Source organism: Patella vulgata, chromosome 2 (genome assembly GCF_932274485.2).
Source record: "Patella vulgata chromosome 2, xgPatVulg1.2, whole genome shotgun sequence".
NCBI lineage: Eukaryota > Metazoa > Mollusca > Gastropoda > Patellidae > Patella > Patella vulgata.
In genome coordinates, this window is record NC_065880.2 from 65,313,511 (window position 1) to 65,339,630 (window position 26,120).

Consider the following 26,120-nt stretch of genomic DNA (forward strand, 5'->3'; position numbering starts at 1 on the left):
CGAGCGAATTATTGAAATAAAATTAAACCATATGTTAGTCCCGAAATGACCTAGTTTGTGTTGAGTGGGCGTTAAAAACTCTCTCTCTGATAACAGGTTACTCGTCTCTGGCCACTAATTTATCTGTCTTTAGGAATTGAACAAAGTGCCCTTACATATCCCGACTAGATGATGGTGATAGCATGGAAAAAACGATGGTAAAGCATAAAGCTAGATGGCATAAAAGTTGTTACGTCCTGTGTAATGCAGCAAAAGTGGAGAGAGCCAGGAAGCTGCAAGAAAAGGCTTGTATGAACACGACCCAATCACCGCATAAAAAACACCTTCGTAGTTCAACCACTTCAGCATGCCCCATGGATACAGACGAGCCACATCAACCAGCTTGTCTTTTCTGTGATGGAACCACGGGAGATTTTCACAAAGTAGAAACAATGTCCTTTGATACCCGTGTCCGAAAAATCGCTACAGAACTCCAAGACACAAAAGGTGCTAGCCAAATTATCAGCAGGAGACATGATGGCAATTGGTGCTGTGTATCACTTTAAGTGCTCGACAAAAAATGCAGCCTGTAGGCGACAAACAGACACATACAAAATTTAGATATGGTTCTGTCCTTAGGGTATAAGGAATAAGTATACAAAGTTTCAAGATGATCAGTTAATATTTGCAGTCTGTAGGAGATAAACAGGCATACAAAAATTGGATGTGGTTCTGACACATACAAAATTTAGGTGTCGTTCTGTCTCTGGGGGTTGTGCATGCACCAAAAATAATAGAGGTCATCCTTAGGGCATAATGAATAAGTATGAAAAGTTTCAAGACCATCCATTAAGAATTGCAGCCTGTAGCCGACAAACAGACATATATTAAAAAAAGTGGGTGTGGCTCTGCTATGGGGGGGTCGGGCATGCACCAAAAACAATAGGGATCATCCTTAGGGTATAAGGAATAAGTATACAAAGTTTCAAGATGATCTGTTAATAATTGCAGTCTGTAGGTGACAGACATACAAATATTGGATGTGGTTCTGCCCCTGGGTGTCGGACATGCACCAAAAACAATGGGGATCATCCTTAGGGTACAAAGAATAAATATGCAAAGTTTCAAGACGATAAGTTAAGAATTGTGGCCTGTAGGCGATACACAGACACACACATCACACAGGGGCGATGGCATAATACGTCCCCCTTATGAATGTGGACGTATAAAAATAGTATGTCCGGCAACGAAACATACGCCCACAGCAGCTAAATTGTTCGAGCAGTAGACAAGAAGTTATGAACAGAAATTGCTGAAATTCAATAGCCTTTTTCATTTAACTAATTTAAATAATACATATAAATTTAATACAAATTGGATGGTAACTTTTTAAGTTGTTACAGCATTCACAATCACAAGGTTCTATAAAGTGAAACAAGGACCATAACTCCAGAAGTAATTAACGGAAATTGTCGAAATTAAATAGGATTCTCAGTGCTTCATATTGTTATAGAGCAGGGGAGCTAGAAAAAGTGCACCTTAATCTGTTAAGGGGAGTGACAAGGGGAGCTAAAAATCGTGCACCTGAAACTGTTCAGGAGAGTGATTTTTTTCAATTCAGTGAAACGTACATGAAGCCAAGCAGCATGCTAGGAAATAACATTCCATTTTTATATGGTGCTGCCACACCGAAGTACCACACCGTCATAGTGGTTTTTCTGAGTGCAGTCTGTAAATGTGAAATATTCTAAGAATGTGACTTCATTGGTTCAATACACATGTAGGTCATGGAAGATGACTCCTAAAATGAATAAATGAAATGAAATTGGGTTTGACGTCCTACTGTTCTGCTCCTAACCTGGGCTAATGAAGACGGGCTAAAATGAATAAAACAGAAATAAAACTTTACTATTACAATTAATTATGAGTTGTTTTATTAATACTGTATGGAAATCTGGAAGAGTTATCCAGTAATTCAGTCTTACAAGACACAATAAACTTGACAACAATTTGTCCTTATCAGTCAAAGGCTCAGTGTCAATCATTTATTCCAACACTCTCTGAAAAATATCTTCAGCCTCAGACGAAGACATGTCTTCCATTTCATTTTCTGAATCAGTACTAATAAGAGACTCCTGGTCTGACAGAGGGTCTACATCTATGTGCTCTGGGTGGTCTTCTAAGTCAGACATGTCACTATGACTGTCAGAATCAGCATCAGAGTCGGAAACTAAGTACCATTCCTTGCGTTTCTGTCGCTTTTGACGGTATTTATCAAGAATCTCATACGATGGGGAATGGTCTAGTTTCATCTTTCTACGTTTGCTGGACATGAAGCTGTTGACTGCAGAATCTATCATACTTTTACGGTCATCGAGAGACCAGATGTGGTCATTGATTTTGATAATTAAAAGATTCTCCATGTTCTTATGAGACAAACTCAAACGCCGGTCAGTCAGCATGTTGGTAAGAGTACTGAAACCATTCTCTACCAGACTGTTACTTGGGCCCATACAGAGAAGAATCTCAACCAGTTTACATACATTAGGAAACTCTGACTTCCTGTAGATGAAAATCTTTTTCCACAAAAGTTTTGCTTCTGTACCTTCATAGAAATTGTGCACAGTCCACCGGAGATCTTTGAATTCTCTTTTTAGTTTGGAATCATCAAAACCAGTAAATTCAAGAGTTTCTTTGAAATGTTCGGCTACTAATTCTACACTTTTGAGTTTTTTATCAAAGTCCACCCAGTTAGCTGGATTTAGCCAATTCATATTGTCAAATAATGGTGTTTTAAATGAACTGAATCGATCGTTTAAACATTTGTTTAAGTCATTTACACCTCCCCTAACAATGTCCTTCACTTTTTCTGCATGTTTGATCCCAGTTATTTGCATGAAGAGCTGGATATGTTCCCGATTTTCTGGCTTTCTCTTCTTGTGTCCTCGTTTTAGTAGGTTTTTCTCCAAAGTGTAGGTCGCATCTGAAAATACAAATTCAAATATCCTTTTAAAATGAAGTGCATGAATACTAAAATTGTATTTGAGAATTATGTATGGGAAGAAATTCATGTACCATTGGAATATTTCACAGGAAGTAAGTATTTCAGGAAGTAAATTTCTTAAGATATTTATCAGGTATAAAATTAACAGGACTTATTTTTCAGATTTTAATTATCCATGTATACAATTATAAAAAAAGTGTATTTTTGTTTTGCTTACCTGGTTCTGGTACAGATGTGGACACTTTGAAAACAAAGGGCTTCACCAAGTCTTCTGGTGTGCAGTCGTCAGCATCGTTCACTAGTTCATCCAGCCTGGTCTTTGTCTTCTCCACAGCAGGCATGACTTCTGTAATTATTATATCTTCTGTCTCCAGCGTAAGTGACATTTTAGAAACATTATCCAAAATCAGCAAATACTGTACACAAGTGACGAGGAAACTATAGTCTTTTAGTTTTTTTAACACACCACAGAGTTTAGCAGATATATTTGAAAGTCTGCTATGTTCAATGCAGTCCTCAAACGTCTGGACTAAGACTATCCAGTTGTTTAGGAGGTGTTGAAGACCGCGTCTTTGATGAGAAACAAATCTTGTTCCGTGCACCTTAGGAACACAATATACCTGAACGTTAAGAATGTCAGCCATGTTGTTAAAATGGCGATTGAGTTTCCCAGACTGTTTTAACAGGTAATACAAGGATATTTGCAGGTCATTCACAACTGAAAATTGTGGAACTTTAAGCAATGAGTCTTTGATAGCAAGTTCTGTGCGATGTAAAACACAATGAATTGAAGTAAGCCATGCACGATCATCCTGTCTCATTTTTGTTAATAGCCCATTATGAATCCCAGTGTTTACGGAAGCCCCGTCACTTGTAAAAGAAATCAATTTCTTAACATATTCATCTCTCCCAATGTTTAGTTTAGAGTATGCAAATGCATCATCAATGGCCTGTTTTATGTTGGATGCATCAGCATCTCCATAATCGTCTATGTCCTGGAGTGCTGCACAGGCAAAAATAGGTTTTCCATCTCGCACAACTCGGATAAGGACAAGCTCTTTCTCACTATTAGTTTTCCTCGCTTGGGACCCGTCTGTTAAAAGGCTGAAGGCACTGGCAGATTCAATAATTCCGGTTATTTTGTCTCTCACGGTCTTTGCAATAGCATCAACAAACGTACAAGCAATGTTACTATTGTCACATTTGTTCAACATTTGAACACCATTAGCTTTTTGAACGTTCACAAGTGTACGGAAATGCGTGAATGGCATGCCAGAAACCGCTAACATGTAGGCAGTTTTCATAAGTTTTATATAAGCCGATCTCGAATTCTCGTGAAAGGTGCTGTCAATGCGAGGTTGTTTCGGAATCGGAATACTTGCACTTGTAGATGAACTCTCGCCATCGCTGTGGTCGGTTCGACTGACGCTGTCATTGAGCAGTTTTTCGTAGCTGACAGCCATGTGATGCGTCTTTGACGACAGGTGGCGAAAAACACCATGCTTTGACACTCGTTCGGTACCGACGATGAATTTTTCACATTCTTGTCAACAGAGCCGACTGGTCAGAACAATACTTGACACAAGACAAAATATAATGTCAGCGTGTTCATTATGTATTTTGTCATGCCTTACAAAGCCGTACGTGACGTACACACGTAAATGGAGGTTGGGAATTTGAGGAGCGCTAAAAAAAGCGCACCTCGATTGAGAATAAGGCGCGCGGTAGGCGCGCGAGAGTGATAGCGCGCCTTATAAATGAAGCACTGGATTCTTCATCTCACTAATGTAAACAACATATATAATAAATTTAAAAAAGATCACAATGTAAATGTAGTCTATAGGGTGTTCACAAGAAATTGTGGACAATGTACGGACGCAACAGCAATATATGACCACATTTCAATGTGGGCGTTAAAACATCAAAATATTTTTCATTGGCTAAAGGCACAAATACATGTAAATTTACTATAAAAGACTATCTGTAAAGTGTTTTAGTGTGGTTTTTGAGGTATGCTCTTCTCTATAAATTACATTGTTTCACCCACATAGCGGAAGTTTGGCCATTCATACTCAGTCTATTCATGAGGTAGGCCTATTTAGAACATTCTAATCGTAGATTAAGTAAACAATGAATAAGCTTATAAATACAGTAATAATAAACTGATATCAAGCATATTTTTTTTACCTAAAAGCACTTGCTGGTCTCGACTCAGGATTGCGAGATGTTGATGCTGGAAAGAGGGTTCTTTTATCATCTCGTGGAGTAAAGGGTCGCTTTGTGACAACAGTTCGAAGCGAAGTTCTGGCTTCATTTATTATCTTTGAAGGCGCCTGTAAAGATTCAGGTAAAGCATAGAAAGGTCTATCTTTTTCTTTGCTTCGGCGATCCATGACCTCATCTTCCATCCGGTCCAATTATATAATTATACACAACTATAACAAAACAAAAGGAAAAAGACTTTCAAAGTAATATCACAAATTTTCCATTTATTGATCATTTTACATGAAATGAAATGAAATGGAGTTTAATGTCCTACTGTTCTGCTCCTAACCTGGGCTAATGAAGACAGGCATACGCCATACAGTGTGCTATGAGGGAAATTTTGCCTGGACAGCGGCACTACGGCCTACTCTTATATCGAATTCCAAATGCCAAGGGATCTTTTACGTACACACCAATGTGTACACGGGACCTCGGTTTTTCATCCCATCCGAACGACTAGACAGCTTTCCTTGTCAGCCCCTCCGTCCTACATCACTGACAAGGGAGAACCACGCCGGAAAATCTAGATGAACTTTCTCGGCCAATGCAGGGATCGAACACCCGACCTCCAGGCTAGCGAGCTAGCGTCTTACCCACTTAGCCATGTGATCCCCCATTTTACATGAACTTCTAACATGAAATGTTTATAGATATGTAGAAGGTACATAAATTATCAGGCTACAAGTTTGCTATCTGTACAATAAAGCAAATTGAATCACTGAGATACTTGTAAAATAATGCTCAATTGTAAGGTCTGATTGAACATTCTAAAGTGACAAAATTCCTAAACAGTTATAAAACCAACACTCATTATTTAAACTAGACAGACCCTTTAAAATTAAACTACACAACAGTAGAAACCCATTTGTTTTCTATGATTCTGAACAGATCTGAACAGTTTTCCAACAACGTTTTGAAACTGAACATTTAATACTCATGCTAAAGCAACCCAACTAAATGATATCCAAGTTGTAGTGTTACATGTAGTTACTGACAACTATGTTAGTGATAATTTTCAGAGTAAAGACTAAGCCAAAACAATGAAACCAAATGTTTGAATGACATAAATAAGCAGTTGCCATGCAAGATACTTTCACATTTTGGAAAAGGTGGATGGAGAACAATGCAAATCGAATATGCAAAGCAACAAGACATATCTTTGAAGTGTCATCCAAATTGGATAAAACATACATTTTCAGTTTCCTCAAAATCGGATAAAAGTTGTGACCTCTAGAGTGTCAATGAACTAAAAATGTCATTTTTCTTACAATCAGGGGCGATAATCCAGGATGTTACGGTACAATACATGCCAATATCGAAAGGAACCGAGATCTTTGGGATATAAACCTATATTTCAACCTTCGTCAAATTGGATAAAAATAGGGTTCTGTAGAGCGTCCACAAACAAAATGAGAACGGATGGACGGACAGACAGACAGGGGCAATGACAATATTATATACATCCACAAGGTTTTGTGACCTTTCGTACCAGAGTTATGCCCCCTTTTCTGAAAACCTTGTGAATGTGATAGAGGCTATAGTTTTAGACAGATTATTTCCAAATTTGTTGTGAAGAATTGTGATCATGAGAGGTCAACACTTCAATTTAAATTTGGTATTTGTGGCTCTGCATTAATTCTTTTAGAAAGCTATCTTGTGGGTAGAAAACAGCATATTTTAGTTAATTGCAAATCATCGTCTGAATCTGTTTTGTCATCTGGGGTTCCCCAAGGTTCTGTTCTTGGTCCGATTTTATTTACCCTCAATACGTCACCATTAGGTGATATTGTCAGAAAATATGGTCTCAGCTTTCATTCGTATGCCGATGATACTCAATTATATATTTCATTTACACCTAATTGTCCATCTTCTTTCAATTTATCAAAATTGCAACTTGAGAACTGTATTAGTGGAATTAGAAAATGGATGGGAGCCACGGTGGCTAGGTGGGTAAGGCGCTGGCTCGCTAGCCTAGAGGTCGGGTGTTCGATCCCTGCATTGGCCGAGAAAGTTCATCCCGCTTTTCCAACGTGGTTTCCCCTTGTCAGTGATGCAGGACGGAGGGCCTGACAAGGACAGCTGTCTAGTCCTTCGGATGAAACGAAAAACCGAGGTCCCGTGTAAACATTGAAATGCACGTAAAAGATCCCTTGGCAGTAGGAATTTGATATAAGAATAGGCGATAGTGCTCCTGCCCGGGCAAAATTTCCATCATAGCACACTGTATGGCGTACGCCCGTCTTCATTAGCCCAGTATACGAGCAGAACAGTAGGACATTAAACCCTATTTCATTTTATTTCAGAAAATGGATGTCAAAGAACTTTCTAAAATTGAATGATGATAAAACCGAATATTTGTTATTAAGCTCAAGGCATCAATTAAGTAAATTTGCACATGATAACCCCCCTGTTGTAATTGGTAATTGTGATATATTTTTATCTTATTCTGCTCGTAATATTGGCGCAATCTTTGATAGTTTTATGTCTATGGGAGCTCAAGTAAATAGTATTTATAAACTGTGCTATTTTAACATCAGAAATATAGGTAAAATACGTAAATGTGTAACTGTAGATGCCACCAAGTCACTTGTTAATTTGCTGGTCACTTCTCGATTAGATAACTTTAATTCACTTTTAGTTGGTTTACCTTTAAAGCTTCACTTTTAGTTGGTTTACCTTTAAAGCTAAGTTATAGATAAATTACAAAAAGTACAGAATACTGCGGCTAGACTTGTTAGTTTAACTAAGAAATGTGACCACATAACTCCTGTTTTATATAATTTACACTGGTTACCTGTTAAATATCGAATTGATTTTAAGATTTTATTTAAGATTTTAAATGTTTAAATAATTTAGCTCCTGTTTACCTCTCAGATCTTTTAGAACTTTATACACCTGGCCGGACATTACATACATCAGATAAACTACTTTTAAAGCCCAAAACTGTTCAACTAGTCTCTTATGGTCAGCGCTCTTTTAGTTATCAAGCACCTGTTTTATGGAATAATCTACCATTTAGTTTAAGATGTTGTACATCTCTATATTCTTTTAAAAAACAACTTAAAACACATTTATTTAATCAGGCTTTTAACTGACTCTGTATACAATCGTTAACATGTACATAATCTTGTTTATGTATGATTTACATTGTCACTTTGTAAGGTGCCCCTGAACATGTTATATGAAAGGGCACACTATAAATATGCTGTAAATATAATAATAATAATATATAAATATAATGATTTTCAGTATTTCGCAACTTTCCCTTCCGATGTTTTTCAAATTGGGTGAGAACCATTGAGGCCATGAGAGGATGAACCCTATCGTTATTCAACATTCTGCAACGTTCCGTTCCAGAGATATCCCCCTTTGCCAAAAACCTTAACGTGATAGAGGCTGTAGTTTTTAACAGATTTCTTTCAAATTTGGTGGCAAGTGTTAGGGCCCTGAAAGGATGAAGTTTAGCAATTTTTTGGTTCCAGAGTTATCCTACATGTGCCAAGAACCTGTGAAAAAAATATAAAGCTATAGTTTTTAAAAGATTTCTTTTAAATTTGGTGGGAGGTGTTTGGAATCCCCCTTTGCCGAAAATCGTGAGAAAACACTTCTCACCAAATTTAAAAGAAATCTTGGGATCATGAAAGGATGAAGCCTATCGATTTTCAGCGTTTGTGACTTTTGGTTCCCGAGTTATCCCACACTTTGCCCAAAACAATAGAAGCTACAGTTTTTAACAGATTTATTTCAAATTTAGGGCCATGAGAGAACAAACCTAAACAATATTCACTGTTCCATTCCGGTGTTATCCCCTTTTTGCCAAAAGCATCGTGAATGCGATAAATGCTTTAATTCAACAGATTTCTTTCAATTTTGCTGGGAAGCATTGGGGTCATGAGAGGATGAATCCTATCAATATTCAACATTCTGCCCCTTTTTGTTCTGGAGTTATCCCTCTTTGCCAAAAACCTTGAAATGGTGATAAGAGGCTATAGTTTCAAATTTGGTTGGAAGCATTCGGGTTTAAACATTCTGTAATTTTTTTGTTCCAGATTATCAAATTTGCTCAACATCAAAGTTTTCCTTTTGGATGTGCAGTTGAGACAAAGCTGCTGTGTGTACGTATTTCCACGCCTTGGGTGGTTATCTTTGTATGGTTATATCCCAAAGATCACAGTTCAAGCAACTGGGTTTGATTTTGGCGCATATCGGATTATGGCAACTGATATAATGGAAATCATGTAGAACGTTAAAATTTGGCCTAGATGTTTGTTTGGTGAATGTCTTGACATAGTCAGAAAAGATAACCAATAGGTGCTTTTTCGTGTGGAATATTTCTTGTTACCTCCGGAAAACTGGCCTTTATCTTCAGGTCTTAACATGGTAGAGAGAGAGAGAGAGAGAGAGAGTTTAACATCCAGTCGACGCAAACTAGGTCATTTCGGGACTAACATATGGTTCAATTTTATTTAAATAATTCACTTGTGCATAGAGGTCTTTATCAGTGGGAGGAAACCGGAGAACCTGGGGGAAACCCACGAGGCTGGACAAGCAACCCTTCTCCTGGTCACATACAACCGGGGAATAGAAATCATGCCAGTTGACTCAATGACAGATCTTATGATACAACATGCACGCCTAACCATTTGGCCATCCATGGTAAATGCTAGGGAAAACAATGTTTTGTCTTTTACTCTCTATAGAAAACGTATTCTTGAATGTCACTCTTGTTGAAAGTTGCACGTAGCAATCCTAATAAATTACTGATTTTAAAGCATGTCTAAATAAACAATTTTGGTGTTTTAATGGCAATATACTGCGTTGTAGCAGACGATATATTAACCATTGTATGTTAGAGCATAAACCAAGATGCATTGCTGTATAAAGCCGATTTATATGTTTTACTACAAACAATGAATAGGTAACAAGAAATAGAGCATTTAGAGTTAATACTAGAGTGGATTAGAGAGGTGACCTGCAGTTCCACAAAAGAATTCAAGACGATATCAAAGAAATTTAAACACAGCATGGCACATCTAAAAAAACAAAAATAAACAAGCCAACAGTGAGGCTAATGTCCCCCGCCGAAATCCCAAAATAAATAGATGACACATATTTATTAATCGCACATTTATTTTTTTCAAAAGTATCAAGCAATCAAACTACACACTAAGTTTCATCACTCTCTATCAGATAGAATCAAGATTATCTTGTCCCAAAGCATTGACCAATGAAATTGATTAGCTCTGCTTAGCTTTAGCTTGAAATGTTAATCATTGAAATCAGTCAAGACATTCACCTAATGAACATCTACATCAGGTTTAAACATTCTACCTCAATTAAAAGCCAAGATGTTATATTCCAAAGTCTTGACCAATCAAATTGCTTATCGCTCCTTATCGCTCTCACTTCATTATAACCAAAGTTATCGTGCCCAAAAGGATCAACCAATCAGATTGCTTATCTCTGCATACCGTAAGCAGACAATGTTCATAATCGAACTCCATCAAGGGATTCGCCTAATGAATGCCTACACCAAGTTTGAACATTCTAGCTCAATTAGAAGGAGAGTTATTGTGTTCAAAAGTCTCGACCAATCAAATTGCTTATCGCTCTGCTTATCATGAGCAGAAAATGTTCATTATCAAACTTAGTCAAGGTATTGATGTAATAAAGCTATACACCAAGTGTCCTCACTCTCATTTAATTAGAACTAAAGTTAGCGTGTCCCAAAGCATCAACCAATCAAATTGATTATATCTGCTTACCCTAAGCAGAAAATGCTCATCTTCGAACTCCATCAAGGCATTGACCCAATAAACACCTACACAAAGTTTGAACATTCTAGCTCAATTAGAAGGAGAGTTATTGTGTTCCAAAATCTTGGCCAATCAAATTGCTTATCGCTCCGCTTACCCTGAGCAGAAAATGCTCATTATCGAACTTAGTCAAGGTATTGATGTAATGAAACTATACCACAAGTTTCATCACTCTCACTTAATTAGAACTAAAGTTATCATGTCCCAAAGCATCAACCAATCAAATTGCTTATTTCCGCTTACCCTAAGCGGAAAATGCTCATCTTCAGAACTCCATCAAGGTATTGACCCAATAAACACCTACACAAAGTTTGAACATTCTAGCTCAATTAGAAGGAGAGTTATTGTGTTCCAAAATCTTGGCCAATCACCTACACCAGTTTGAACATTCTAGCTTAATTAGAAAGAGAGTTATTGTGTCCCAAAAAGTGTGACGGACAGACAGACGGATGGACAGATGGACGAAACCATTTTAATAGTCCCCTGCTTTCTTCGATAGGCGGGGGACAATAATAATCATGTTGTAAATAAAAAATAATTCTGTATAAAATGCATCGAGTTCATTCAACACTTGAAATACTGAATTTGAAATTTTCATAAAATGGAGCAAAAATGTATCGTTTTTCGTTGCAACAAACAATTATTTACAGAAAAAATCCAAAAAGGTTTAAAAATTATTCATATTCGACATAATCCTTCTTTTATTGTTTCTGTAACTGGTATTCATATTCAATCAAGCGAAAATTTTATACGAGAGCATCGCTAACGCTGCAATATACGTCCACATTCCTGCTTTGATTGATATGGTACTTTTTAAAATAAAGAGAATGAAATATGAAATGGCTGCAATTCAATATGCCAAATTTACAGATCAAATATTAACAAAATAGTGGGTGTGACACTGCCCCTGGGGCTCGGGGCATGCACGAAAATAAATAGTTGCTGTCCGTACAGTGTAAGGAATAAATACGGCAAGTTACAAGATGATCCATTCAGAATTCAAGCCTGTAGACAAAAAAGAGGGTGTAGCACTACCCAAGGGGGTCGGATAATGCACCAAAATATTAACAAAATCAAGGGCCATAACTCAGGAAGTTACAATCTGATCTTTGGGTTATAAACATGTATTTCAAGTTTCATCAAAACTGTGGCCTCTAGAGGGTCCACAACCTTGAAATACCATATATTTACACTATTTGCAAACGAGGGGTGGCCATTTTGTCCGGCAGTTTTGGTCTGATTTTCACAAAATTCTAACGTTTTTTGGGGGGTTTTTTCGGATAAAAATTGTTAACGGTACCTCTAGAGGGTCCACAAGCTAAAAGCGTGATTTTTTTGTACAATCAAGGGCCATAATTCAGGGAGTTACGTTCCGATATGCGCAAATATCAAAAGGAACCAAGATCTTTGGGTTATAAACATGCACTTCAAGTATCATCAAAATCAGATGAAAATTGTGACCTCTAGAGTGTACACAAGCTAAAAAGGTAATTTTTCGTACAAGCAGGAGCCATAATCCATGAAGTTATGGTCCGATATGTTCCAATATCGAAAGGAACCGAGATCTTTGGGAGATAGACAATAGACCTATATTTTACATCTAAGTTTCATCAAAATCAAATAAAAATTGTGACCTGTAGAGTGTTCACAAACAAATTGTGGACGGACGGACAGACAGGGGCGACGACAATACATGTATACATGAAATTTTGGGCGTATAAAAATTGGGCGTAGCTCTGCCCCTGGAATTCAGCACATGCACCAAAATCAATAGTTGCCATCCTTAGGCTATAAGGAATACACAGGTTCCAAGACGAACCATTAAACATACATTATGCAAGAGCTTAATCTGCCTATTGCAGGTCTTTCTTTACGCCTGAAATGTGATATAAACTATTAATTAGACATTTATTAACAAAACAAAACTATTATCAACTCTCGATGGCGTCGGAGCCCAAGTTCATAAAGCATTCTCAGACTTTTAAGTTAAGAATTTTTTCAAAATTGTTCGCTTTATTGTCCCCCGCCTTTCGAAGAAAGCAGGGGACTATTAAAATGGGTTTGTCCGTCTGTCTGTCTGTCCGTCCGTCACACTTTTTGGGACACAATAACTCTCTTCCTAATTGAGCTAGAATGTTCAAACTTAGTGTATGTGTTTATTAGGTCAATGCCTTGATGGAGTTCGAAGATGAGCATTTTCCGCTTAGGGTAAGCAGAGATAAGCAATTTGATTGGTTGATGCTTTGGGACACGATAACTCTCTTTCTAATTGGGCTAGAATGTTCAAACTTGGTGTATGTGTTGATTAGGTCAATGCCTTGATGGAGTTCGAAGATGAGCATTTTCCGCTTAGGGTAAGCAGAGATAAGCAATTTGATTGGTTGATGCTTTGGGACACGATAACTTTTAATTGAGCTAGAATGTTCAAACTTGGTGTATGTGTTTATTAGGTCAATGCCTTGATGGAGTTCGAAGATGAGCATTTTCCGCTTAGGGTAAGCAGAGATAAGCAATTTGATTGGTTGATACTTTGGGGCACGATAACTCTCTTCCTAATTGAGCTAGAATGTTCAAACTTGGTGTATGTGTTGATTAGGTCAATGCCTTGATGGAGTTCGAAGATGAGCATTTTCCGCTTAGGGTAAGCAGAGATAAGCAATTTGATTGGTTGATGCTTTGGGACCTGATAACTTTAGTTCTAATTAAAAGGGAGAGTGAGGACACTTGGTGTATAGCTTTATTATATCAATACCTTGACTAAGTCTCGATAATGAGCATTTTCTGCTTAGGGTAAGCAGAACGATAAGCAATCTGCTTAGGGTAAGCAGAGCGATAAGCAATTTGATTGGCCGAGACTTTGGAACACATTAACTCCTTTTCTAATTGAGCTAGAATGTTCAAACTTGGTGTAGGTGTTTATTAGGTTAATGTCTTGATGGAGTTCGAAGATGAGCATTTTGTGCTTAGGTTAAGCAGAGATAAGCAATTTGATTGGTCGAGACTTTAGAACACAATAACTCTCATTCTAGTTGAGTTAGAATGTTCACACTTGGCATAGGTGGCTATTAGGTGAATGCCTTGATGGAGTGTGAAGATGAGAATTTTTTGCTTAGAGTAAGCAGGGATAAGCAATTTGATTGGTTGATGCTTTGGGACACGATAACTTTAGTTCTAATTAAGTGAGAGTGAGGACACTTGGTGTATAGCTTTATTATATCATTACCTTGACTAAGTTTGATAATGAGTATTTTCTGCTGTCATGTCATGGCTGAGTTCAATTATTAACATTGGTCGATGCTTTGGGACAAGATAACTTTGATTCTATCTGATAGAGAGTGCTCAAACTTAGTGTATAATTTGATTGCTCGATACTTTTGAAAAAAATAAATGTGCGATTAATTAATGTGTCATCTATTTATTTTGGGATTTCGGCGGGGGACATCAGCCTCACTGTTGGCTTGTTTCAACTAAAATATAGCCCTTTATAAAACATAAAACTGCTGTTGTTTCAATGTAGGGGCCACGGTGGCTAAATGGGTAAGATGCTGGCTTGCTATCCTCGAGGTCGGGTGTTCGATCCGGCGTGGTTTCCTCTTATCAGTGATGAAGGACGGAGGGCCTGACAAGGACAGCTGTAGTCGTTCGGATGGGACAAAAAAATGAGGTCTTGTGTACACATTGGCGTGCACGTAAAAGATCCCTTGGCCGTTGGAATTCGATATAAGAGTAGGCCGTAGCGCCGCTGCCCGGGCAAAATGTCCCTCATAGCACACTGTATGGCATATGCCTGTCTTGATTAGCCCACTTTGGAGCAGAACAGTAGGACGTTAAACCCCATTTCATTTCATTTTGTTTCAATGTATCAAATACATCAATAAGAAACTACATGTACATGTATCTGCAAAGGTTTGTTTTTAGATCAAAGATATTTCTCATAAACAACGATTGAAAGTTGAGTAAATTTAAACTTAAGTCTGAGAATGCTTTGTGAACTCAGGACTGGATACTCGAGATTTTAACTAGATTAGAATGGTTCACCATTAAAAACTTTAATTTGAAAATGGGAAAGCGAGGCTATGTCTTGAATATACCAGTGCCTTGGTTACCACTATGCACACATCTTGTCAAAACTCTAAACAGTGATAACGTGGCTCAGAATGAAGTAATTTGAATGAAAATTTCAATATTTCCATTTTATACAATCTGATCAGAATACAGATCTATATTTCATTTCGTTTTTTTATACTTTCAATGGCCTACACTACATAAAGATCTGACAAGTTGTACTGGAAGGTTGAGTCAGAGGTCGTGCGATCGGCTTTTAACCCTATGACGTCATACATTGATTAATCAATCAGTGTTGACGTTTCTAGTGGTTTACCTACAGTTCTGTGCATAACACAACAGGGTATAAGAAATAGGTATGCAAAGTTTCAAGAGAATCTGAACTGCGGCCTACAGGCGACACAGACACCCGCACACAAATTAGGCATGGCTCTGTCCCTGGGGGGTGGGCATGCAACAAAAGTAATGGAGGCCTATCTTAGGGTATAAGGAATATGAAAAGTCTTCAAGATAATCCATTCAGAATTGTGGCCTGTAGGCGACAGGCACATAAAAAAAATTGGGCATGCACCAAAAACAATAGGGATCATGCTTAGGGTATAAGGCATATGTATGCAAGATGATCTATTAAGAATTACTGCCTGTAGGTGACAAACACACACAAAAATTGGGTGAGGCTCTGCCCCTCAGGTTGGGGCATGCACCAAAAACAATAGGGATCATTGTGAGGGAAAAAAGAATAAGTATTAGGGGTTTCAGGTCAAAGTTTCATATGACAGAAAAAAATTTTAAAAAAATATTTTGTTAAAATATACATAAAATGCTACCCAATTTTTTTTTTCCATCAAAATATTCTAATCAGATCCAAAGTTATGGAATTTTAAAATCCAAGATCGACGTCAATAATGTAATCAAAATGCTCTATACCAGTCAATGTGTGGAATGGCACCAAAATAAGTGCTTTTCAGTCATATTTGAGTGACGTCATAAGCGGTATTTTCCCTTCAGAAATGTTAGTACCAATTTTAAAACTGAAATCTGCACGTTATTGTCAGCTAAGATTTATTAAAATCATAATAACTTGAATGATAATATGTCAAATATTTATAATCTGGATGATGCCACAAGAAAGTATTTTATATTTAGTCGAAATTGAGCAAATTTCAGTCATCAAAACAGATAAATCCTGTTTTCTACGGCTGTAATTGTTCGATCTCAAGGTATCAAAGACCATAATAAGCACAAAAATGTTATCTATTGTTTGATTGGTTCTATATCAAATTCCACCGGAAACTAAGGTGCGGATTCACCAATGAAGTGAGTCGTAGCAATGGAAAATATCCGCCCCTGTGACGTCAGAGTGGTATTTTCCCAAGAGCATCTCATATTTCGATAATTTTTCAGCCTGAATCTCTGCAGATATTGAGATTGATATTAAACTATTACAATACAATTACTAGTAATACATTTACATAAAATAGTAATTCAGAATCGTAGATTGAAGTGGGCTATATTTCAGCCGCTGGCTGTCGATTTCACGCTAAAGTCATGTGACCTGAAACCCCTATAAGTATGCAAAGTTTCAAAATTGCGCCCTGTAGGCCACCCACAGACACACAGACACAACACAGGGGCGACAGCATAACACGACAGAATTTTTGCTACCGCGCCCATTGAATTCCTTTCGGATACGGGTCCTCTGCGTTTGACCGTTTTCTGACCAAGGTAAACGTTGATGGCTGAAGCCCAGATGATGGCCGTTTAAAATGGTTACGGGGTCCAGGTCGCAAGTCAAGGTCAAATGTCCCAAAACTGACTTCGTAAAGTTTGAGTTCAGTTTTCTGTAAGATGACCTTGACCTACGACTTTGACCCAATTATCTTTTCTGGAGGACGTCGTCTCTGCTTTCACCTCGAACATTAACTTTGATAATACAGTAAGAAATAAGGCCACGGCAAGCATAAACGCAAAGGCCCCGGCAATATTAACACCTAAAGGCCAATCCACTGATCAACACCAAATAGTATTTTATAGAAAATGGTGGCTTCGCGCAAAAATTAAAGTATACGAAAATTATATTAATTTTTATGAACTGCAGTGTTAGGCAGCTAGTGCAGTGTGTCGGTTTCCGTCTTAGTGTCTTGTTATTCGAGTCGGTTTCCGTCTTAGTGTCTTGTTATTCGAGTCTAAATAGTAAACAAAGCAAATGGTGTCAAACGGATGAAGTTCTCTCTCGTTAGAAATTAAAAGGTCGGTAAAATAAAAAGTTATTGATCGATTCGGCTGAAATTTGGTGTGTGGTCATTGCTAGTCCTCCTTAACATCCTCTGAAAAATTCAACTGCCTACGACCACGGGAACTGGTAGAGGTACGAAAGTGCAATAGCGCCAAAAGTGTTTAGCCTACACAACATGTTGAACATGAACATAATAATAAACTGTCTGACTTGTCAAAAATTATTTGTTGGTAAAACTAACAACGAACTCCAGTCCAAGGGATTCAAATTTCATCTAAAACAAGGTACACAACACTCAAACTGAGACTATATAGATATTATGCTAGACTACACTTTGTGTTTTGAAACCCACTTTGTGTTGTGTTTACTGCACTATCGCACATGATTGCCAGAGTAGTGGCAGCAGTCAAGGAATCAATTCAACAGGGCATCGTAGCTAAAACCAAACACATCACTGACTGTGTATCTCGTGTAATGGCCGATATAAAATTCATCTATACAATTACCTGAAATGTTTCCTAAGTCCCTATGGAAGATGCATGTGTGATAGTTTATTAATAAAACATCAAAGTAACACACAGTTGAAATTATATTTATCATTCAAAACATCCACGGGTTTGTATTTTGTCTGGAATGCTTCGCCGGAAATACATTATGCGCATGTATTTCTTATTCTTCCGTTCGGCCACTCGGCAAACCTCGGCGGATTTCGTTACTCTACATCTATGACGGTAACATCCCAAACTTAGGCTGCCTATCTACAGTGATATGTACCTACGCCTACGCCTATACAATTGCGATGCGGCACCGTTTTACTTATTAAGAAAACTTACCGCTTTTAAAAAGCAGTTATCAAAATTGCGTCGTTCGAAGCGTGTGTAGAATTTTCTGTGCAAAGTTGTCCTTGTTTGAAGAAAATCGGATAAACTGAAAAGAAAAACAGCTTCATCAAACTTTGAAATATTTGTATGATAAAACATTCTTCAACCGCGTCGTCATGGGCAACGCTGTTGGTAATCCGGGAACTTGAAAGTAGTTCCAATGGCTAGATGTAGGGTACTGGAATCTGCTGAGGTTTGGCGAGTGCCATATGGGCTAATCCGAGCCTTTGATAAAAGATAGGTTGCCAGGCAACGAAACATACGCCCACAGCAGCTAAATCATCCGGGCAGTCAACAAGAGTTGTCACATATTTTTAATTTTCTGTCATGAAACATTTATAATAATCTAAAATCTGATTATAAATTTAAAGTCAATCGGATATTAACTTTGGCCTCTAGAGCGTCCACAAGGTCCATAACTCTGGCAGTAATTATCAGAAATTGCTAAAAATCAACAGGCTTCTTCGTCTCATGACCTTAAAAACTGTGTATAAATTTAAAGTCAATCGGATAGTAACTTTGGCCTTTAGAGCGCCCACAAGATTTTTCAAAGTGATCAAGGGCCATAACTCTGGCAGTAATTATCGGGAATTGCTGAAAATCAATAGGCTTCTTCGTCTCATGACCTTGAACACTGTGTATGAATTTAAAGTCAATCGGATATTAATTTTGGCCTTTAGAGCATCCACAAGATTTTTTGATGTGATCAAGGGCCATAACTCTGGCAGTAATTATCGAAATCGCTGAAAATCAACAGACTTATTCGTATCATGAACTCAAACACTGTGTATAAATTTAAAGTCAATCGGATATTAATTTTGGCCTTTAGAGCATCCACAAGATTTTTTGATGTGATCAAGGGCCATAACTCTGGCAGTAATTATCGAAATCGCTGAAAATCAACAGACTTATTCGTATCATGAACTCAAACACTGTGTATAAATTTAAAGTCAATCGGATATTAACTTTGGCCTTTAGAGCGTCCACAAGATTTTTTTAAGTGATCAAGGGCCATAACTCTGGCAGTAATTATCGGAAATCGTTGAAAACCAATAGACTCCTTCGTCTCATGACCCCAAACACTGTGTATAAATTTAAGGTCAATTGGATATTAACTTTGGCCTCTAGAGCGTCCACAAGATTTTTCAAAGTGATCAAGGGTCATAACTCTGGCAGTAATTATCGGAAATCGCTGAAAATCAATAGGCTTCTTCGTCTCAAGACCTTAAACACTGTGTATAAATTTAAAGTCAATCAGATATTAACTTTAGCCTCTAGAGCGTCCACAAGCAATTGTGGACGCCGGACCGACGGACCGATGGACGGACGGACGGGGGCGACGACAATATACGACCACATTTCAATGTGGGCGTACAATAAAATAAATTGAAAGTAGTCTATTTTTAGTAACTAGGTTATTGTCTTATATGGCGACAAAATTTTTTGCTCAAAATAAAAAGGGTTTTATCTCTTATAAAGTGTGTTATTATGAATGTGCCAGTATATTCAAAGAGTCATTGAAACTTACTTTCCGGTGATGTATGACACGATAACTGGAATTTCGTATTAAGACCCGTATTTTGACATTAAATATTAAATTCAGTTCATCAATTTAAAAAAAAAAATATACATGTACATGCATTGTGCTAAAAAAAATAAGGTATAAACTAAATAGTAAGTGCAGGGGGACTGCACCACATAAAATTTACACAAAAACAAATGGCAGTGGCTATTTGCCACATGTGGTAAGCAAGAATTTCAAAATAGCCTTAAAATTACGACTACAGACCGCAATTGCTACCCGATTTTAATGAAACTTACAGATTATGATAACATTGGTAACATCTCTGAGTAGCAAAACTTTCGGCCACTTCCGGTTGGCGGTTTCCGAGATATGGGGGTTACCACACATTTCATGTGGCACGGCTACAGACCGCAATTACAAACCGATTTCCATGAAACTTACAGAATATGATAACATTAATAATATCTCAGAGTAGCCAAAACTTCGACCACTACCGGTTAGCAGTTTCGGAGATATCAGGTTACCACACATTTCATGTGCCACGGCTACAGACCGCAATTACAAACCGATTTCAACGAAACTTACAGAATATGATAACATTAATAATATCTCAGAGTAGCCAAAACTTCGACCACTTCCGGTTAGCGGTTTTCGAGATATCAGGTTGCCACGCATTTCATGTGGCACGGCTACAGGCCACAATTATCAATATATTTCAATGAAACTTACAGATTATAATTACTTTAATAATATCTCAGAGTAGCCAAAATTTCGATCACTTCCGGTTAGCGGGTTCCGAGATATCAGGTTACCACACATTTCATGTGGCACGGCTGTAGACCACAATTATCAACCGATTTCAATGAAACTTGCAGATTATAATTACTTTAATAATATCTCAGAGTAGCCAAAATTTCGATCACTTCCGGTTAGCGGGTTCCGAGATATCAGGTTACCACACATTTCATGTGGCACGGCTATAGACCACAATTATCAACCGATTTCAATGAAACTTGCAGATTATAATTACTTTAATAATATCTCAGAGTAGCCGAAATTTCGACCAATTCCGGTTAGCGGTTTTCGAGATATTAGGTTACCACACATTTCACGTGACACGGCTACAGACCACAATTATGAACCAATTTCAATGAAACTTGCCGATTATAATTACTTTAACAATATCTCAGAGTAGCCAACATTTCGACCACTTCCAGTTAGCAGTTTACGAGATATCAGGTTACCATTCTACGCATCTAATATCTCGGCTGTATGACGAATTCCGCCATATTGGAACTATTTTAAAGGTCCCGGATGAAAAATGGCTGTGTCCATGGAGATTTCTGTGGAGAGTGTATTATATCAACAAACGTCAAGTTTGGCATTGGGTTTGGGGAATAACCAGGGAATTATATCAAACCAGCAGCCTTGAGACAATATCTCTGCTCGTTTAGTTATATACGGACACAGATCACTAAAGATTTCCCCATTGACTCCAATGTTAATTCTCGTATCTTAGACCGGCTCTAACTTTTTCCCAAATTTTCGTTGGGTAGAACGCTTTCTACCACAGATGGAGCAACATGTGGCAACCACTTGCCCAAAAGCACGTAGGAGGTTCTTCATGAAAAACTTGAGATACACAAGCTGGAAGTAGAGACAAGTAAACATGCAATTTCAGGCCCTACATTTCAACCTAACCAACCTCTCAACTCTTGTATCCTTCCGCATCAAAATTATGAATATTCACCAAAACCTGGCAGAAAATGTATTTTCAAACCCTTTTCCTCGATTCTACACCAAAAAGTCAACAAAAATCGCCATGCAAAAGGAAAAGGGAGAGGAAGATTAAAAATAGCTTTGGCCCTTGTTTCGTGGGTGACGGCGTAGGAATATTTGGTGGGGTGACGGCGTAGGAATATTTGGTGATCTGTGTCCATACACTCGACAAAAGACGCCATTTTGGGACTTTTTTGTAAAAGCGGCACGTTTTCCTGTTAAAGTAAACCGGTAGCCGCATTGCAAATGTATGGGTGTAGGTACATATCAATTACTATCATACAGCCGAGGTTAGATGTAGGGTACCGGAATCTGCCGAGGTTTGCCGAGTGATCAGGTTACCACACATTTCATGTGGCACGGTTACAGAACGCAATTACCAGCCGATTTCAATGAAACTTGCAGATGATAATAACAGTAATAATATCTCAGAATAGCCAAAATTTCGACCACTTCCGGTTAGCGGTTTCCGAGATATCAGGTTACCACACATTTCATGTGGCACGGCCACAGACCACAATTATCAACCGATTTCCATGAAACTTACATAATATGATAACATTAATTATATGTCAATGTAGGCAAAATTTCGACCACTTCCGGTAAGCGGTTTCCGAGATATCAGGTTACCACACATTTCATGTGGCACGGCCACAGACCACAATTATCAACCGATTTCCATGAAACTTACAGAATATGATAACATTAATTATATGTCAATGTAGGCAAAATTTCGACCACTTCCGGTTAGCGGTTTCCGAGATATCAGGTTACCACCACGATTTTGATGAAACTTAAAACATATCTTTATATCGCAAAGACCTCAGTGCCTTTTGATTCTTGCACATTTCAAAGTTAGTTAGCCTGCACTAACTGAATTAGAGTGGTGGGTTGGGGCGAGTGTTTAATGTCGAAATACGGGTCTTAATACGAAATTTCAGTTATCGTGTCATACACCACCGGAAAGTAAGTTTCAATGGCTCTTTGAATATACTTGTTATTTTCTGGCACATTTATAGAAGAGATAAAACCCTTTTTATTTTGAGCTATCAGACAATAACTTCGTCACTAAAGATAGACTACTTGCAATTTATTTTATTTATCGAAGGCTCGGATTAGTCCATACGGAGCACGTGATTTCACTGAAGTCGTGGTCATCCAGCGAATTGTATGCTGACTTGATTGCCCCTTATTGTAGGTTGATGCTATATCGCACCTAGTAAAAACACAAAAAGGTGGGGGGGGGGGGCTACCAATAGCTAAATGACCAGGGCCCTGTTTCACCAAAACTTAAACTAAAATCACTAAAATAGATTTTAACTAAAATCAAACTGAAATTTTAAATTTTATGCGTTTCACGAAGATCGATTGTAACTTAAGATGCAATTTTAATAGATTTTAGTTAAAATTGCTTGCGCTCGCGCAGTGCACAATTCTGGTGAGGGCACATAGGGTGTGAGCGTACACGCTTCAGAACTGAAAACTTTTGCCAGGTTGAACTAATACAATACCAATGAGGAGGGTCCTCATACGTTGTAACAAAGTCTGCACATGGTCAGTCAGTCGTAGAGAGATGAAATAGATAAGTTTATTGCTTGTTTTTTGTTTTGAAATGTATCAGTAGGTTGGCCTTGAACTTGCATGTCGCTTTCGTGACCTTGGCATTTGATTTACTTGCATGTCGCTTGAATTTCGTAGTTTTATGGTATTTTGGATAACAGAAACTATTGAGAAATTGTCACAAACATGTGATATTTCTGACTCAAACGATTAATCTAGTCTAAACTATTGTCGATTTTTAAGAACTTTTAAACTAATACACGAAAAAACCAATGTTCCGGCGATGCCTAGATTTGAAATGTCAGTTCCATGAACCCTTTCAAAATCCCATTGTGCCACACTCCTTATTGCCTATCTATCTTACTAAATTAAAATGATTTTTCCAAACATAAAATACCCTTGGCTCCTATATAAATCATCATAACCACAAAGCCATAAATACTTTGCATATGGCGTATCTAGGACTGACGGAGTTTCGATCCCCCGGTTGTACTTAACAGGGAGTAGAGTCGCCCGTCCAAGCGAATTATTAAAAAAAAATTATCCATGTTTTAGTCAGGAAAAGCCCCCCCCCCCCCTCTCTCTCTCTCTCTTAGGTTTTTTTTGGTCTATTAATTATATGAAAATAGTATAATTTATACTTGAATCATGGTAATATATAAAATAGTAACAAAGAGTTTTGTTTACTGGGGTTTTGAGGTTTTTTTGTTCTTGGGGTTTTAATTTGGGGCGTCATCTAATTGCTTATATTGCCTTACAATAAAAATAAACGGGTGGGCCGCAGCTATATTTCCCATGGAATGAAAAAAAATGAATGAAAATTATTTTTGTAAATGATAGTATACAACCCGGGCCATTGGCAATATTATCATTATTCCAAATATATCCATATGTCGCAATAGATCCCACAACATAGCTCTAATCAATGTTTGTTAATGTCGTGATTTTAAGTTAGGAGAGGGTGACGGCTGTCCTAAGTTAAAATTGATTTTAGTTAAGATTGTCCCTAAAATAGCTTTGTGATACGCCACTATTTTAAGTTAAGGCTGCGTTTCCACCAAATTTCACGTGTCACGTATCACGTGTCATGTGTCATGCATGACACGTGATACGTGACATTAGGGGTTTCCACTGGATTTCATATCGAACATGTCACATGTCATTCGTCCTGTGTTCGCCATGGGTGACGGTACAGACTCATCTGACGAGGAAATTCTTGCAACTTCTTTCAGATCGCTCAAAACCGTAAGCTGGAACTCAATAAATTGGTCGTCAGTGAGGGATTGTATTTTTGGCATTAATGATTTGAAGAATCCCATTCTTGGACATTCCCGAGCAACAGATTTTTCATCCAACCTTCTTTGTAATGATTGGAATAAGGCAGCTTCTGATTCCTCTGCGCGACGTTTGGAACTGCTTTTCTGTTTGACGACGCTTTCATTTGAAGTCGGCCTGAGGACTGATGGTGCTCGTGAAGGTGGGTCAGTCAAATTATCTTCATCATCTGCATGAGAGGTATTACTGCTCTCATCAATAATACCCGACCCTCTCACTGCCCGTTCCAATATATTGGTGCTGTCGTCAATACTGCAAGCAGACTCGTCCAGATCTTCGGCAACATCATGGCTGCTACCCAGATTTCCCGTCGTGGACCTTTTTTCCTTCACAACTTTCAAGAAACTCATGCTTTTCATGAACACCCACGGCTTCGAACTTCCAGCTCCATCACCAGATTTACTTTTCATGCGTTGTAGTGCGTTGTTATAACTTCTTGTAAGTGATGTCCATTTATCTTTTGCAGTAACACCTGAAACAAATAATATTGTTTTAGCAGACAGTGTTCAGAAATCATAAAAATGGTGTGGGTTTATTCAAGGATTTTGGTGGATACCCCTGATTTATATCATTATTATTATAATCATAACTGTTCAATCCAAGTTCATACATCTGTTTCTTGATTTATGTTTGATTAAATTAAATTAAATACCTTCTACTGGTGGTTGTAGCTTTTCATCAATCTACTCCCACACCTGTTTTCTTTGGTCTTTGTTTTTATAGTCTTTATTTCTGGGGTCCCACAGAAGTGGGGTCTTCTGCACAAGGCATATAAGGTTGTGCTTATAGTCATTCATGTTTAGGACAAGCGTAAATAACTAATTTTAGACGATCAAAACACAGGCTCTTTTTACATTCGATACGAACACGTCCTTGATAACATTCACTGGTGGGTACCATATGGGTACCATGTGTCATGTAATATGGGGCCATTATGGGGAGCCCATATGGGACCCCAACATTTTTGCACCCAACATTCATACGGGATCCATATGGGCAACCATATGGGTACTAAATGGGGTTTGCGTGGGATCTATATGGGTTAGTCATTTAGAATAATATGGGTGATATATGGGGCTTACATGGGACCTATATAGCAATGTTAAGAAATGTAATATGGGTACTATATGGGACTCATGTGGGGTGCAAATAAATGTAATATGGGGCTTGCACGGGACCCATATGGCTATGTTAAGAAATGTAATATGGCTACTATATGGGACTCATGTGGGGTGCAATTAAATGTAATATGGGCATAATATGGGACTCATATGGGATCTTGTACCAAATAAGTACAAAACTATTTATATTTGGTTTCATGTTTTATTATTATGCTTTCTCAATTAGGACGGTTGAAATTCGTTGAGATCTCCCACCATCCTGTCCCTTGAAATTGTCAGGAAACCAGTTTAAACGATTAACTGCAGCTTTGATTTCCTTGTTCGTGGTGTTTCAAAACATTGGATTTCTTCTGACTGGATCTGTAATTCAAAAGGAAAGCACATTAGGTCTGACTAAAAAACAACACATACAATTCAAATCTAAATTGCACCTGAAATATGCAGAGGGTTCAAAAAGACTTTTGATGAACGATTGTAAAAACATTAAAATAAACCCCATCGTACCAGAACTATTATTGATATGCATTTATTTCCAACAATGACGTATCATCAAT

The 26,120-nt window shown here is 37.8% G+C and overlaps 1 protein-coding gene and 1 pseudogene across 1 annotated transcript; both read right to left on the reverse strand.

Annotated features, from left to right (window-relative positions):
* Positions 1 to 1,974: 1,974 nt before the first annotated feature.
* On the reverse strand, positions 1,975 to 4,854 carry LOC126811174 (uncharacterized). The gene is made up of 2 exons (XM_050536719.2): positions 3,201 to 4,854; positions 1,975 to 2,962 (listed from the first exon to the last, which is right to left on the reverse strand). Exons 1-2 carry the CDS (start codon positions 4,444 to 4,446, stop codon positions 2,025 to 2,027), a joined length of 2,184 nt encoding a protein of 727 aa, XP_050392676.1. The 5' UTR covers positions 4,447 to 4,854; the 3' UTR covers positions 1,975 to 2,024.
* A 3,878-nt stretch (positions 4,855 to 8,732) lies between these two features.
* LOC126812585 (uncharacterized) lies at positions 8,733 to 25,242 on the reverse strand (annotated as a pseudogene).
* Between the last annotated feature and the right edge of the window lie 878 nt (positions 25,243 to 26,120).

Bases quoted from the DNA above. Each gene is read 5' to 3' on its own strand.
- LOC126811174 (XM_050536719.2), bottom strand. From the start codon at position 4,446: ATGGCTGTCAGCTACGAAAAACTGCTCAATGACAGCGTCAGTCGAACC. The intron at 2,963-3,200 runs GTAAGCAAAACA...TTGTATTTTCAG, and splicing joins CACATCTGTACCAGAACCAG to ATGCGACCTACACTTTGGAG.